General features: G+C 49.6%; 1 protein-coding gene across 1 annotated transcript in view; it reads left to right on the forward strand.

Annotated features, from left to right (window-relative positions):
- The window catches only part of LOC105701507, a 100043-nt gene that overhangs the window by 58166 nt on the left and 24958 nt on the right, over window positions 1-16919 (forward strand). The window contains exons 3-4 of the mRNA XM_023432044.1: window positions 11195-11360; window positions 16191-16388. Of these exons, the coding sequence (XP_023287812.1) occupies window positions 11195-11360; window positions 16191-16388 (364 nt within the window). The remainder of the gene's footprint in view (window positions 1-11194; window positions 11361-16190; window positions 16389-16919) is intronic.

Raw genomic sequence — 16919 nt, forward strand, 5'->3', positions numbered from 1 at the left:
AACAGCACTAAAGTATCGTTAATCTTAGCGGAGGGGCCCTTACTTTCTCCGGGACAAACTAGTTGGACGTATCCACTTGATACAGAAAGAAATTGCGACGCCTCGCGATAGATCCTGCCGCTCTTACGGGGCTCTACCTTGAGGAAATTAGTCCGAGGGGATTGCGGCTGCCTTGCGGTTCCATGGGGTTGCTCAGCTCGCTGGGGGTTATGGATAAATTAGGAGAAATCCTTACTGGGGAATTTGATACCTCTTCAGGTACTGCGTAAGGATTTGGAGTTGACGATCCTTTGAAAAATTATTACTCCTCTCCTGTCGATTTTGAAAGCGCCAGAAATTTTTGTTAGCACCGCGTATCTTCGAGTATCGCTTCGGGGTCTCCCCTTGACCAAATAATTTGTGCATCGCGTTTCCTGGTGGTGACTCTTCAAGAACCTGGTTTGGAGATGACGGTCCTTTGAAAAATTATTACCCCTTTCCTCTCGATTTTGGAAGCGGCAGAAATTTTTATTAGGGCCGCGTCTCTTCGGGTATCACACCTTGACCAGGTAATTTGTACATCGCGTTTCCTGGTGGTGACTCTTCAAGAACCTGGTTTGGAGATGACGGTCCTTTGAAAAATTATTACCCCTTTCCTCTCGATTTTGGAAGCGCCAGAAATTATTGTTAGGGCCGCGTCTCTTCGGGTATCACATCTTGACCAAATAATTTGTGCATCGCGTTTCCTGGAGGTGACTCTTCAAGAATCTGGTTTGGAGATGACGGTCCTTTGAAAAATTATTAAATCTTTCCTCTCGATTTTGGAAGCGCCAGAAATTTTTATTAGAGCCGCGTCTCTTCGGGTATCGCTTCGGGGTCAAACCTTGACCGGCTAATTTGCGCATCGCGCTCTCTCCCGAGTCCGGGCTCCTCGACCTTCCGCCCTATGACAAAGGAGATTAATGTCGATGGCCTCGAGCGAGGGATCGGAAGGTCCTGGCTGGCCCGGGCACTGATTAGCTGGCCAGGACCGCGACCCACACCCCGTGATCGATGCACCCGGTAGCTCGGCGACCTCGGCTGCATCCTGCGTCCTCCAGCTCCGAGCCGTACCCTGGACGCACCCCTGAGCCCCTCCACCCTGGGAGTCCAGGTCGTGCAATCATGTCGGGACATATTGCCCGTCAACGAGCCGGGAGCCGCTCGTTCGTTCGGCGCAAATGATATGCCAAACCAAGCTCCCCCGAGACGTCCCGGGAGCTTAGGACCTGTAACGAGTCCCGATGACGAACGACCTGGACCCCGCAGAAGTCCCGAGTCCCAGGAGTCCATCGACTGGTGGAGGACCTTCAAGACGGAACTGGGAGTCCAGACGAGTCTCTTTCCCGATTGGGTCAAATTGTCCGCAGGTTTCTTCCTGATTGAGTCTTCAGAATTTCTTGTCAACCCTGAAGAGAGTTTTGAGTCAATTATACGATCTGGCAATATCTCAAGAAATCGATTCACACCCTGAAGAGGGTTTTTCCTCGACCTCTCAATCAAATTGACCGGCTAGTTTGACATTTTCTGACGATCTCATCAGAAAATCGTGCCAGATCCTGAAGACCGACTCGAATCCTGACATTTTCTGACGATCCCGTCAGAAAATCATCTCAGACCTTGAAAAACGACTCGAACCCAAAAGAGCAACTAAAATCCCTAATAACATCTCTCCTCCACCTCCCCGTCAAATTGACCGGTCAGATTGACATTTCCCGACGATCTCGTCAGAAAATCATCTCAGACCTTGAAAAACGACTCGAACCCAAAAGAGCAACTCAAATCCCTAATAACGTCTCTCCTCCACCTCCCTGTCAAATTGACCGGTCAGATTGACATTTCCCGACGATCTCGTCAGAAAATCGCCTCAGACCCCGAAGAGGGACTCGACTCGGGGTCGACCGGTTGTTACGCAACTCCTCGCCGTCGTTCCCCGAGGGTCCCAGGCGGGCCCAGGGTATCCCGTGTCGGCTCTGATGACTCGTGGGAGGCGGAGGTGCCGGTAACTTCGCCGGCGCGGAACCCGCGCTCGAAAGGAAGAAAGAAGGAGGAAAGGCAGAAAGACACCGAGGGAAAGGTAGATGAGACCCACTCGAATGTAAACCGGCCCTTGTGAGATTCGCCGCGGCGAGTCGGTCCCACCGACGGGCCCCGTGTCTCACCAAGGACCCGGGTAGGCTGACCGCACCTTCCGGGCGATCCGCCGATCCCGCCACCGCTCCCAAGGGGTCCGACGCCCCTCCACCTGCCGCCCGGGATTTGTCGCCGGTAATCAGTCCCGTAATTAGCCTCCAACGGGAACTACTGGCTTCTCGGGGCCCGATCGACCCTGGACCGATCGATCCTCCAGCTGGCGAATTTCACGGTCGCGCTTCCGCAAATGTGCCCGATTTCGCGAGTGCCCGCCACCGCGTCAGGGTTCGATCGACGTGCGCCCTGAAGAGATCCCCATCGAGGTAGAACATTCGGAGAGGAACCGCGTCTGCTCCTCGACATCTTTCAGAGTGTGGATAAATATCCTGTGAAAATTTCCCCCGCTATGTTTTCCCGAACTGGAGTGGATTAGGTGTTTTCCACGGAAGAAAATTGAACCGCTGGTAGTTGTCGTCCTGTCTTGAAGAGACGTCACCGCAGGTTCGAGATACCCCTCGGTAGTGTCTTCGGATCGACGGGGTGTTCTCTCAGGAAATCGTGAATTTTAATTCCCCAAATGAAATCGTGGAAATTGAGGATTTTAATATTCGAAATCACGTGGAAATCACAAGTGGAAATCAGTTTAAAATCGTTGGGAACCACCGAGATACTGTCAACAGTTTAACGCCGAACGTCACTTGTTCGTATATCTATTTACCATAGGAAATGAAAAGCAATCGATTATTCAAAGAAGGAAATCGTTTTCGCAGATTTCCAAGTGAAGAGCCCCTCGCTTGGGGTTATTTTATAAATTGTTGATAAATATTCCTCAAGGATGAATTTCCTTTAGGGGCATGGATTAAGCGTTTCCGGGTCTTCCTTTTCGTCCTCTTTCTTTCATGGGAAACTGCGGTTCACCTCCTGTGACCAGGAAGGTACTCGCGGTTAGCGGGCTCGGGGAACGCGACTCGAGAAGAGCCGAACTGCTCGCTCTAAAAAGGGTGGAACAAGAGCCCTCCCCCCTTCCTGGGGGACGCGGTGATCACCCGGAGTCAAGAAACGTGTTCCCCGAGGTTCTTGCCGAACCGGCGCGGAAGAGGGTGCCGCGGAAGGAAATCTCACCCTGTCCCCGTTTCTTCGCGGAAAAGTGCATCCTTAACCGCGGGGGTGGAAACTTTCCCCACGTCCTGGGATTCCGAGTCTGCCCCCTAAACTTTTCGAGCCGTTCTCTTCTTCCTCGAGTCCGTTTCCATGGAGTAACAGTTGCGAAGGTCCTCTAAATGTCATCCTTTAATTTAGAGCAGGAGTTTTACCGTGGCGCTAAGGGTTGGTCCTTTAAATATCGCTCGAATTTAGAATTCTCCTCGGCCATATTTTCCGATTTTCCCATTTTTAAACAAGATCTTTTAACTACCCCTCGTTAATTTAGAGGTTAGAAAAATGTGCTCGAATCCTAGCGAGGGTTTTTTTAATGTCACCTTTTAATTTAGAGCCGGAGTTTTACCGTGGCGCTAAGGGTTGGTCCTTTAAATATCGCTCGAATTTAGAATTCTCCTCGGCCATATTTTCCGATTTTCCCATTTTTAAACAAGATCTTTTAACTACCCCTCGTTAATTTAGAGGTTAGAAAAATGTGCTCGAATCCTAGCGAGGGTTTTTTTAATGTCACCTTTTAATTTAGAGCCGGAGTTTTACCACGGCGCTAAGGGTTGGTCCTTTAAATATCGCTCGAATTTAGAATTCTCCTCGGCCATATTTTCCGATTTTCCCATTTTTAGACAAAATCCTTTAACTACCCCTCCTTAATTTAAAGGTTAGAAAAATGCGCTCGAATCCTAGTTCTCCCCGCTCTGAAAAGGGACCTTCCGGCCCTCGTCATCCCGAAGGAACTCCGCCAGGATTCCGAACATATTCCTCTCCTGGTTCCAGCCAGCCGGTAATGAGAAGAATACCGCGGAAGGAAATCTCGCCTCGTTTCCGTATCTCCGCGAAAAAGTGGATTCCCCCGCAGGGGTAAAAAGCTCCCTCCTTGGGCTCGCAGGACTCGACGAACCCCTACGCATTCCACGAATAGAAGTCCATCCCGAAATTGAATTTTTCCCAAACATCAAAATACCCATTTTAAGCGTACATAACCTCTAATCAGGAAACACGAGTCTATTTTTCATTATTATCTCGATCCCAAGAGAAAATTCGTCGACGCCGTCCATCTCAACCCTGTTCCTCCCTTTCCCCGAAGAGTCCGGCAAAACTGAGAGTAGAGCGCAGCGCTTCGGGACACGCGTGGGAAGTCGTCGGAACGCGTCGGAAGGCGTCGGGAGCCGCATCTATCGCGCAACCTTTGCTCTCTCCGGGCGACACCAATAACGACGTTATCCCTCGCGACGCCGTTGGCGGGGTTGCCTTGGCGACCGTTGGGGCGCCACCCCCGGGGGGGTCACGTGACGGCCGGGCGACCAATGGGCGCGCCGCTCGCCGCGAAGGGTGGGGGGTGGGGCCGCGCCCCCGAGGGGGCGAAAGCGACCCGCTTAACGCCGGCGAGAAGTCGCCGAAAGTCACGTGCCGCGACCAAAGCTTCTCTCCGTGCTTCCGCGACGTTGCCACCTCGAGCCCGTGGGCGGATCAGGCGGTGAGGACGCCGCGGATTAATCGCACCCCCCAGCCGACGACTCTGCCGAGGACGTTACGTGGGTGTAAGGTTTTATCGCGGGAATTCAAGGTCTTGGGTCTCGCCTTCGACATCCTGCAGGGGAGGAAGTTCGCGAGGTTAAATCCCTGCTCTTCGGGGTCCTCTTCAAGGTCCTCTTCGGGGTCGTAATCGCGCCAGGTCGGCCTATCTCGACACTTTTGGCGCGAAAGTCTCGACGCGACGGCTCCTCTTCTTCGCTCTTCCGGAAACGTCGAACCAGGAAGTGGTCCTCGAGTTCCGGTTCCGTTTCCAACGTGGGTCGTCCCGCGCTTCCAAACTCCCTCCTCGAAGTGCCGAATTAGTCGTTACCTCGTGTTCAGGATCGAGATCCGAAATCCGGTATGGTGGTGAGACCGAAACTCTAGACTTGGTCCTCGTAGAAGGGTCTCTCTGTCGGGATTTCGTTTCACCGGCCCTGTGCAGTGTGCATCGAAGTGGTACCTCGACCAGTGCGCGACCTAGGAGGCCGGGGAAGACCTCGGGAAGGACTCTGGACATTTTTCGGATCCCTCCTGTTCCTGGGGACTGCTCCGAAACGCGGAGTGAGATGACACTGCGGGCCGGTCGGGGGCAACTGCCCCCCGTCGCCGGGCACAAAGGCTCCCCTGATGACGGGCTTTGTGTCGCGACGCCATAGACCGTCGCCGGCGGACAGTGGGCCGCGGATTTCTCGAAAAGTGCACCCTCTTGAGATCGGCTACTCCGGAGACTCGGAAGACCGAGGAGAGCCAGCTGGGCTCTCGCAACCGCCGGCCGCCGGCCCGAGAGGAACAGCATGGACCTCAGCACCGCCTATCGATACAACCAGAATATGATGGAGTACTATACTTGTAAGCATTCAATCTAAATGACGGTAGATCGGACACCACTCAAAAATTTGGAGACAACCGGCGAGATTTTCACGACACTCCTCTTCGCCATCCGGCGCGTCCGTTTCGGACCACCCTGAGAACAAAACTTCCATCGAGCCAAAGAAATGTTTTGTTCATTCAAAGAAGTCGAATAAACTCGAATAAATTAGGTGCAACGTTTATTTCGAATCGTGACAATTTATATCAATCTAATAATTATCCTTGAAATTAAAGAATTATTTCTTCGGTTAAATGAATTTTTTCTTTCACGGTGCTGAAATGCTTCTTCGAATAGTCACAATGAAATAATTTATTAATTCAAAGAACTCGAATAAACTGGGTGCAACGTTTATTTTGAATCGTGATAATTTATTTCGGTCTAATAATTATCCTTGGAATCGACAAAATATTTCTTTGGTTCAATGAACTTCTTTTTCTCGGTGCAGAAACGTTTCTTCGAATAGTCCCAAAGAAATATTTTGTTCATTCAAAGAACTCGAATAAACCGGGTGCAACGTTTATTTGGAATCGTAACAATTTATTTCAGTCAAGTAATTGTCTTTGGAATCAACAAAATATTTCTTTGATTCAATGAATTTTTTTTCCGGATGCAGGAGATTCTGGAGTTCGCCCAATTAACTTTCGCAGGCGAAGTTGACAGTTTCGAACATGACTTTCAAATGATGACCAATAATGTCACTTCATAACACTGCACAATTTTTCGTGCGGATATATTCGCATGTGAAAAAAAAAATCGCAATGAACTCGAGTATTGAGACCATGGAAATTTGATCCAGTGTTCTTGCGATTCATAAAATAACGATGGCGAAATTTGTCATCCAAGAACTTGGATCAATCGGCGACGACATTTTTATTCCGAACGTTAAATTAACGATGAAACTTTTATACCGGTTCTTAAATCGGCTGACTCGTGGTGGAATTTTCATTTCGAATTTTGGATCGACAGTCGGCGTAATTTTAAGCTGAAATCAGCTGATCAATTTTTATATCGAGCTCGAAAGCGATTAAATCAATGGGGAAATTTTGTCATCTGGAAACTTAGATTAATAAGCGCCGGAATTTTTATTCAGGACCTTAAATTAAGAAGGAAGTGCATGTAACTACACCAATGGCACCCGGTTTCGGGTTTTGTTGGCATTTTTTGAATGAAATTGCGCCCCGTCGACAAGGAGGTCGCGCGGAGAAAATCCGGCCCGCGTTTCCGGCGCGGGCAAAAAGTCAGACCGCGATCTGCGTAGGAGTCCGGGAAAAACGCGGCGATTCCCGGGCTCATGTATCCGGCGGTTCTTCCGCGGCGACTCCGCGACGGGAAAGAAGGAGCGGCGCGAAGTCCCCGCCGATCGGCCGTCCGGTAAAAACGCGAGAAATGGACGATTTTGTCACGGTCGAGTCATTGATTGAAAATTACGGATAGACCGTATACATCCTCCCCTCGTCCCCCGTCGAGCGGAGGAGAAACGCATTCTCCGATCCCCTCGAGAAGGAAAAAAAAAAGAAAAAGAAAAAGGAATCGCATCGCCGCGGCGGATTTAGAAGTCGGAACGATTCGAAAGTCGAGGCAAAGAAATTGGGGCATAATCGGGGAAATGAGTTATGTCTTCCGAAGTTTTATCCAAAATTACATTGATTTATGTATCTACTTATATATTTTTTTATTTATTCATATGTTTTCGAGGTCAACTTGACGTCGACGCGACAGAGATGCGGAAAGGGAGGTTTCTACTGGAGATTTAGGAAAGTAAAATGACTGCGGGGGTAGAAGGAAAATTGTGCGGGATTTTTTCGCAGTTCCTCCAGATGAGCCACAAAAATCGCAATTCGCGCGATAAATTGCGACTCGACTTTTCGGCGATCCAGGAAAGCAAAATGGCTGCCGGGGTCGAAGGATAATTGTGCGCGAATTTTTTGGCAGTTCCCCCAGATGAGCCTCAAAAATCGCAATTCGCGCGATAAATCCCGACTCGGCTTTTCGGAGATCTAGAAAAGCAAAATGGCTGCCGGGGTCGAAGGATAATTGTGCACGAATTTTTTGGCAGTTCCCCCAGATGAGCCTCAAAAATCGCGATTCGCGCGATAAATCGCGACTACGAAGGGAAATTTTGCGTGACTTTTTTGCAGTTCCTCCAGATGAGCCACAAAAATCCCGACTTCGAAAGATAATTCTGCGTGATTTTTTCTGTAGTTCCTCCTGATAAGCCGTAAAGATCGCGATTCGTGGGATAAATCGCGACTTCGTCTTTTCGTAGATCCAGAAAAGCAAAACGGCTGCCGGGGTCGAAGGATAATTGTGCGCGAATTTTTTGGCAGTTCCTCCAGATGAGCCGCAAAAATCGCAATTCACGCGATAAATCGCGACTCGGCTTTTCGGAGATCCAGGAAAGCAAAATGGCTGCCAGGGTCGAAGGATAATTGTGCACGAATTTTTTGGCAGTTCCCCCAGATGAGCCTCAAAAATCGCGACTCGCGCGATAAATTGCAACTACGAAGGAAAATTTTGCATGACTTTTTTGCAGTTCCTCCAGATGAGCCACAAAAATCGCGACTTCGAAAGATAATTCTGCGTGATGTTTTCTGTAGTTCCTCCTGATAAGCCGTAAAGATCGCGATTCGCGGGATAAATCGGGACTTCGGCTTTTCGTAGGTTCGGCTGGCGGTCGCCATTGTGCCTCGATTTATTCCGGAGCAGTAGGTAATAAAATCTTTCGGTATTCCTGCCCGGGCACGACGCGATACGTAACGCGGACGTAATGCAATATACGAACAAAGCCCTGGGAGAGAAATATCGAATGTCTGCTGGAAACCTATATCAAACTTCTTGGCTCCTGACTAGCGCGGGTTTCGCGTACGACACGTAACGCGCCTTCTGTTGGCTCCCGACCAGGACCAACCGCCGATTGCCCGGAAAATCATTTTCCAGACGAGTCGCGAATAGCAAAGAGACCGAAGGTGACGATTGACTTCGATTGAAATCGACTTTGACACGAGAGGTGGAGTCGATACGCACAGAAAAAGAATTCAGTCATAAGAAGAAACGCTGCAACAAACGTGAACCCTTGAAAATCGGCGGCAAAGAAACCCCGAGAAATCGATCGGAGATCCATTTCATGACGGAAGATCGATCACCGAGAATTCGGCCGGAAGTGAGAGTTTGCGCACAGTCCGGCGCGCAGCCAGGTCGCCCGATTCCACGTCGACGTTTTTTAACCTAACGCAGATCGACTTTGAGAAACCCATCGGTTCCCTCGGATGGTGCCTCGTGACAATTCCAAAAAACATTTCAATAGATCAACGATCCGCCTTAATTCTCGCTCGCACCTTCCATTTGCACGTGGAGAAACAAATTTGGTTCGTTGAACAAAATCGCCCGATTGACTGCATTCGGATTAATGCTAGAAAACTCTTCTTTTTATAAAGGGACATTTTTCCTCGAACAATATGCAGGGACATTAAAATGGCTTAGAGGGTACCAAATCGCTTTAATATTTAACGTGATCTACCATGACATTTGACGCGATTAACTATTATTAATCAAAGATTTTAGTCACGTCAACCAAATATTTCGTCGTATATATACACCACATTCTATGGTAGATCCAATAAAAATTGGGTCGATCCAACCGAATATTTTTCTGCAAGTACGCAGTGACTGTTATTGGAGTCCAGACTGTCGGGCAGAAATAAATGAGATAAAATGAAATAAAATGAAAAAAAAATTAAATTAAATTAAATTAAATCAAAGCAAAAATCCCGGTACCTCCTAAAAAGCTATTCTGGAGGTTCAAGTCGGTCTAAAGAATCCACCGGCAAAATTAACCCGAAATTATGGGGATCATCTCATCGACAGGATGTACCGGGTTCCTAGCTGCTCCCGATTGGTCCAGATACCCAAAACAGAAGTCCATAATATCCAGTCTCTCCCGGTCCCGTCCGAGATGGTCCGAAGTGGTCCGGGATGCTGGGCGGGGGTGGTCCAGGGGTGGATTCGAACGAGCTGGACGCAAACCCTCGTATAGTTGTGGTCAGCAGGCGTGACGGCGAGTAGGGCAGAGTTAGGCCGGGGGTGGATTTGACTCCCCCCTCTTTGCCTCCCTCCACCCTCTCGGTGTCATCGTTGGATGGTCCGATGGCAAAACCATCCCTACGGCCGGCGACCGCGCCGCGGGGATGCGACCATAAACGCGAGAGCGAATTGATTTGCGACCGGAAGTGCTTGTCGTTTCTGGTAATGATCGCCCGCTCGACGCGCGATCGTCATTGTCTTCGACCGGGACCGATCGGCGAAATAACGTCATCGACTGCCCCAAAAAGGGACCCGACATGGGCTCTCCTCGAGGGGGTCTCTCTGCCGAAGTTATTAAAATCGAGGAATCGTCCAAATCAACTGATTTCGCATCAAGAAATTTTTTAATATTAAACAAAAAGCATCCAACGAAATAAAAAGTATCATCAAATTAAATATATATACATAGGAAATTTTTTTTTTAATCATCAAGGTCCCCTTATAGGGATAATACAGCCAATGATAGGGCCTGGTAATGATAATAAATTTGGCCGGATACTCTAACGACGAGAGGTTCAGTTTTTCCCGAGTTACTTACGAATAATCACCCCGAAGTATGGACTTCTGGTTCGCGTCATCCCGATAATGGAGCCAGCACCCCAAAAGAGTGCAGCATCCTCGGGATTTCATCGGCCACTAGTGTCTCGATGAAGCGACGATGCAGGGGTGTCTGTGCGCGGTGTTACACATGGTCGAGCTTCCCAGGACCAGGGGGGAAGTAATTCGATAGAGTCCTCGCACGTCGTAGGAAAACCGTCGGCAGCAGGTCCCGTCATCGACGTCGCGGCGAAACGTCATCGAATCGCGCACCGAGACGTGCCGAACGACATATGCCGCGGTCCAGAACCCTCCATTACGATATTAGCTCGCCGTTATTATATTAGACGATCTTAATTCACGCACCCTTAATCGAGTAACGGGCTCTGGATGGCTCGGAACGACGCAACGGGGAAACGTTTTCCCTTTCCGGGGTTGACTCCTCGCAGCGACCTTGTCGCTGCATTCGTGCTTTTGCAGATTTACTGCTGAATTTTTCCAGCTTCTACCACTAGGATCGACTCCTCGCAGCGTCCTTGCAGCTGCATTCATGCTTTTGCAGATTTGTTACCGAATTTTTCCTGCGCTTTCTATTTTTCGCAGCATCCTTACCGCTGCATTCGTGCTTTTGCAGATTTGTTGCCGAATTTTTCCTGCGCTTTCTATTTTTCGCAGCGTCCTTGTCGCTGCATTCGTACTATTGCAGTTTTTCTGCTGAATTTTCCCTGCCTTTTCCGCCGGGGTCGAGACTTCTGGCAGCGTCCTTGCCGTCGCAAATTCCCTGCTGAATTTCGCGATTTTATTTTTTTCCCCCTGAATTTTCATTTTCATCTTTGTTGCTAATTTTGTTTTCGGGTACTAAAGACGATTCTCCCTCTGTTTCAGGTCACGGGGGCGTGAACCAACTGGGTGGCGTCTTCGTCAACGGGAGGCCCCTGCCGGATGTCGTGAGACAAAGGATCGTCGAGCTGGCCCACAGTGGTGTCCGGCCTTGCGACATCTCCAGACAACTCAGGGTATCCCACGGCTGTGTGTCCAAGATACTGTCGAGGTAAGTCCTGGCATCCGTTTCCGCGGAAAGCGTCGCCGTGACCCTCTTGGGGGTGCATTTCGCGCCCTCTTCGAGACCCGCGGTTCGTCTTCGTCCCTCCGACAAGGCTCCCGATAAGGGGTACGTTCGATAGAGTCCCCTGAAAAAATCGGGATTCGCAATCCAGGAACCAAGAATTCCCCAGTCATTATTCCAGGAGTTTTACCCTTCTCAAACCGACCCTCGAAAGATTCCCAGAAAGTGGAGGCAAGAGTCCAGAAGACGCCGAAGAACGAGGCAGCCCCGAAGACCTCCGGCCCGGAAGAGCATCCCTCATCCTAGCGAGACTGGAGATGATTCAAGGGGGATGATTTAATTAAAGGAAACGCGGAAAGAAACGGCACCCCGCCGAGGCCGGAAGGAAGTCGCCGGGTGACGGAGCCGACGCGATGCGGTTTCCATGTTTTTTCGACCCCTCGGCAGCCCTCGCCCACCCCTGCCGACCAACCCCGAGACGGGTGGCCTCGTGCCGTTTTGATGGCCGGCATATCATTCATCCCCCGCCGCGGGTATATCGTTGTCATACGCCGCTCTCGACCCCCACATAATAGGCCGCGGGGTTATTTACTGCCAAAAATCGAGCTTCCACCCCCCTCCTTCTCCGCTCGCCCTTTTCTTTCCACCTTCGCGGGGGTGGAACAAGATTTCGCGTTCCGTTTCCCCTCTTTCTCAACAAAAATGGACACAACCGGAATTTCACCACCGAATCGTACGACGCAAAGTGGAAATATATAAATATAAAATATTCACAATGCCGCTCTCGACCCCCACATAATAGCCCGCGGGATTCTTTACTGCCAAAAATCGAGCTTCCACCCCCCTCCTTCTCCGCTCGCCCTTTTCTTTCCACCTTCGCGGGGGTGGAACAAGATTTCGCGTTCCGTTTCCCCTCTTTCTCAACAAAAATGGACACAACCGGAATTTCACCACCGAATTGTACGACGCAAAGTGGAAATATATCAATATAAAATATTCACACCGGGCAACAAAAAAAAATATATCTATCGATCAAAATAGATATTCCTCAGAATAGTACCGAAGAAGTGTCTCGTCAATTCCAAGATAATAATTATTTCACTCAGATAAATTGCCGTCATTTCTCGAATAAATCTTGCATCCGATTTATTCGAGTTCACTTGAGTCGAGTGATCCTTTGATTGAACGAAATATTCCTTCCGGTTCAATGACATTTCCTTCCCGGTGGAATGATTTTCACGTTTTAATCGCTTAATTACTGATACCTCGTACGGAGGGAAGGTCTACTTTTCCTTTCATTCCTTTTGTTTCTCTACCCCTCCTCTTCGATCGACGCCTCGCCACCGCGGTTTATTACGGATTTAATTAAATCTGATAGCAGTGCGTCATTACCTGGCGTTATCACGGTACTCGAACTGCATCGGCGATACCCTCGTCTGCGGACATCGCATTTATATTGGACGCAAAAAAGAAAGAAAAATGGGTAAATTCTCTTGACAGGGTGATAAGGGGACACTCGATCCGCGGAAAGGGGGGGTGGGTGGAGGGTGGACTTTTGCGGGAATAATCCATATCGAACAGCTCGCAGTCCTGTTACGTATTGCGTCGATTTCCCAAGCCATTGCGCAATCTGAGAAAAAAGTCAGGGTTTCGTAACGCAAACCGCGCATAAATAAAATTCTATAATCGAGGAGGGGGGCTTAATAAGTAAGAGGTGAAAAATATTAGCGAGAGCCATTGTCAACTTTCCGGGGATCATGTAATGTCGCGGCCCGACGACATCGTCGCCGCGACGGCAAGAAGCCCTCGGGGAGAGAGGGACGCCTTACGTAATTCCCTGAAACGCGACTTTTACCAAAAGAATTTCGCCCGCCGCCGTTTCCGCCGAGAAAAAGCGGCCTAACCTGAAACCGCGACCTAACCGTTGGGCAAAAAATATAGTTCAATTTACTTCGTTTCATTTTCTACCCTACATTTACGTATGTTATACGTCGTCTACACGTGGTGTATATTTTCTTTCTGTCTCTCCTTGGTTCTAGTCTAGGATAGATAAAAGAATGCTTTCTTTGAAAAATGAAATTTCACGAGCATCGCGTACTTCCTTAGGGCCTTCGTGATCGCATGATTCTAAATTATTTGCTACGCCCAATTTGGAGGAAAGTTTTACAAATATATTCAGGATTTATGTACATAGAGTGACCCTTTCGTTTCACCTAAACGCGATCAAGACTAGCATGTCCGCTAGCGGTCCCGATAATTTCGAATTGGGAATTTTCATCGAGGAGGAGCTTTCGGCAGAAGGTCGGAGAAAATCTGAAATTCTTCGACCCCTAAAGTGGGGAGGATTTCAATAGTACCGCGTGGACGCGACCACGTGACTCCAGCGGACCAAGATGGCGGCGCGTCGGTCGTCGTATCTCGGGTATTTCGCGAAGGTTGACACTCACCGTCTGGTCGAATGTTTACAGCCCGAAAAGACGTCGTCGAGACGGGGTCCTCAGACTCGACGGTGCCGCCGTTAACACGCGTTTTACGCAGTCACGCGCCGTTGGGACGCAAAGGAACTTCCAGGAACGGCCGCGCGGCGACGCTACCGTCGCCGTAAATTAAGGGCCGACGACGCGCGAGATTCGGCCCTCGAAATTACCGACGGAGGTCCCGGGGTGTCCCGAAAAGAAGTCCCAGAGGATCCGCGAGGAGACCGCGGAGGAGACTCCGCGATTCCGCCGAGCGGAACGCTTTTTAGCCCCTCGTCGGCAAGAGACTCCTCTCGATCGGCCCCTTTGTTCTCGGCCTAAGGTCGCGCTCGGGACGGCGAGGACGGATGCCGCGCCTTCGTGACTCCTCCCGGGCCTCGAGCGGGAAACGTGATTTACGGGACGTACCGGGAACGCCGGAAGTCCGAGGGACGCCGGTCGACCAGGCCCGAGTCCTCTCTTGGACGAGGGAGCCTCGTCTCTCTTCCGATGCGTTATTCGCGTCATCGTCCTTTGCTTCGGTGAAAAAAAAAATCTTTTTACATTCTATAAATCCTCAAATTTATACATAACTTTATATATAAAGTTATATATATATACTATATATAGTATATATACCCGTCCCTCGATTTACCGTGGGTATCGAATTTTACGTGAGAGGGGATATAATATGCTTGATACGTATGCATTCGCGTCACCGTCCTTTGCTTTGAGGAGAAATTAAAAAAAAAGATATACATTTTCAGGAATTTATACATGAGTTATAATAATATATGCACTGCATTGAAGTAGAATAGGGGATATAGTGTACTGTGTATATATATGAACGTTTACAATTTTTCGTTTCGACATATCGCGGCTTTTTCCGCTGGAAGCGCTGAAAGGGCACCGTTCTCCAAACGGAACCGCCGCCATGTTGGTTCCACGCATCGCCGACGTGAAAAATCGAGCCCCGCAATGGCGGAAGGTCGGCTGGAACAAAAGGGGCGAATCGTCGGCGGATGCGCGCCGCCATGTGCGACACGGCCGGGGTTTTAACCGGATATAATCGTAATGATTTGCCGAGTGGGGCGGACCGGCCTATTTAGAGGTAATGATCGCGGCCGCGCACAGCTTTTTCGGCACAAAATGGACGGCGCTTTGTCGCGAGGGGCTTTTTGCGGGCGATACGTGTATTCGCCCTTGTGGCGGTAATACCGGAATAATCTTAATTCTTTCAAAGGTATTCGAAACTCTGCCGGAAATCTCGTATGATCGGTTCATGATAGGACTTTCAATGTAACAAATGTATTTGGCGCGAAACTCTGCCGGGGATCTCGTTTGATCGGTTCATGAAAGGACTTTCAATGTAACAAATGTACTTGGTGCGTAACTCTGCCGGGGATTTCGTTTGATCGGTTCATGAAAGGACTTTCAGGGTAACAAATGTATTTGGCGCGAAACTCGACCGAGTATCCCACGGCTAGGTCCACGGAGGGACGCGCGGCCGCATCCATCATGGCGGGCCACAACCGAGCCATTATTGCGGGACTCGCGTAATTGAATTTAAGCGCGGGCGAAGATATTGTTTAACTAATTAAGCACAAAGGGCTCGTTGAGCATCGCGCCGACAGATAGGATCGGCCGCTGTCCGCCGTGCGACGGGGGGTCGTTCGTTAAAACGACCTGCCGACCGACGAGTCGTTATTTCCGCGCAAAGGATCCCGACGTCGGCCCTCCCTAAAGCAACGATTAAGAGGGCCGATCGGTGATCGATGAAGATCTTGGCGAACCCCCCGAGTTGCCTGAAATTATTCTCAATGAATTTATTAATACCCTCGGTTCTCGCCAACGGAACTTCCACTCACAATTTCTATCTCAAATCAGATATCTCGAATTTTATCGGTACGAATATTTTCTCGACCGGTATTTTTATTTCATCGTTAAGGGGATGTGAAAGTGGCATCCGAAAGCTCAATCGTTCATAAAACTTTTCATAGAACTGAGTGTCTCAAATCGTTTCATACTTTAAAACGTGAATATGGAGACCCTAAGATAGGTCCTGAAACTCACAGAAGTTCATTTTTTATAAACTATTTTTAAAATAAAGTTTCATAGTATTTGGTAAATCGAGTTAGGAGAAAAGTTTTATAAACAAAACCTCTTCGACGCCACTTTCACATCACCTTAATAGATTTAGAAATTATTTTCATAAACGATATCGCACTTTCTAAGCACTAGGAGACGGGGAGCTTAAAAACCATGCGTGATATTTGCAGATGTTTTCTCGACCGATATTTTCATTTCACCATTATTTCATTTAGGAATTATCTTCATTAACGATATCGCGTCCTTCCAGGTACTACGAGACGGGGAGCTTCAAGGCGGGCGTGATAGGGGGGTCGAAGCCGAAGGTGGCGACCCCCCCGGTAGTGGAGGCGATTGCCAACTACAAGAGGGACAACCCCACCATGTTCGCCTGGGAGATCCGGGACCGATTGCTGGCCGAGGGGATCTGCTCGCAAGACAACGTGCCATCGGTGTCCTCGATCAACCGGTGAGTCCCGAAATCCGCGCCAAGATAAAGAAAAGAAAAATTCAGCACGTAAAAAAGAAATTCCGCGTCCCTATCTTCAAAACAGGAAAAGTAGGGAAAAACGGGGCAATTCCCCCCCGGAGGGTCCGGGATAGAAATACCCCCCTGCTAACTCATTTGCGTGGGTTTCCATTAGCGGGTCTGAGTATCGAGTTAGTGGATTTCGCTTGTAGCCGATTCGATGCGCATTACGGTCGATTTTATTAGAAGGGGGCGTCAAGAGTGCCGCTCTCGAGGGCGCAGAGATCGAGGGGGGGTGCGGGAGGGGCCGACACGAGGACACGACCGGCAGATAAAGGCGCGAGTAGCGACTGATTAAATCTCGGGACATATGCGAGCGGATCGATGGGGGCGCGCGCTCGGACCTCTCTCTCGCGCCCGCGCGCCGCCGCCTCGCTCCGTCTCTCTCCCACTCACGGCGCTGGCCCGGCCGCGCCGATACCCCGTAATGCGGTCCCTTGGGAACCGGCCCCCGTGTCGGGGCGCTGCACC

The sequence above is a fragment of the Orussus abietinus genome, unplaced genomic scaffold, assembly GCF_000612105.2.
Source record: "Orussus abietinus isolate OABI.00-Male unplaced genomic scaffold, Oabi_2.0 scaffold205, whole genome shotgun sequence".
Lineage (NCBI taxonomy): Eukaryota > Metazoa > Arthropoda > Insecta > Hymenoptera > Orussidae > Orussus > Orussus abietinus.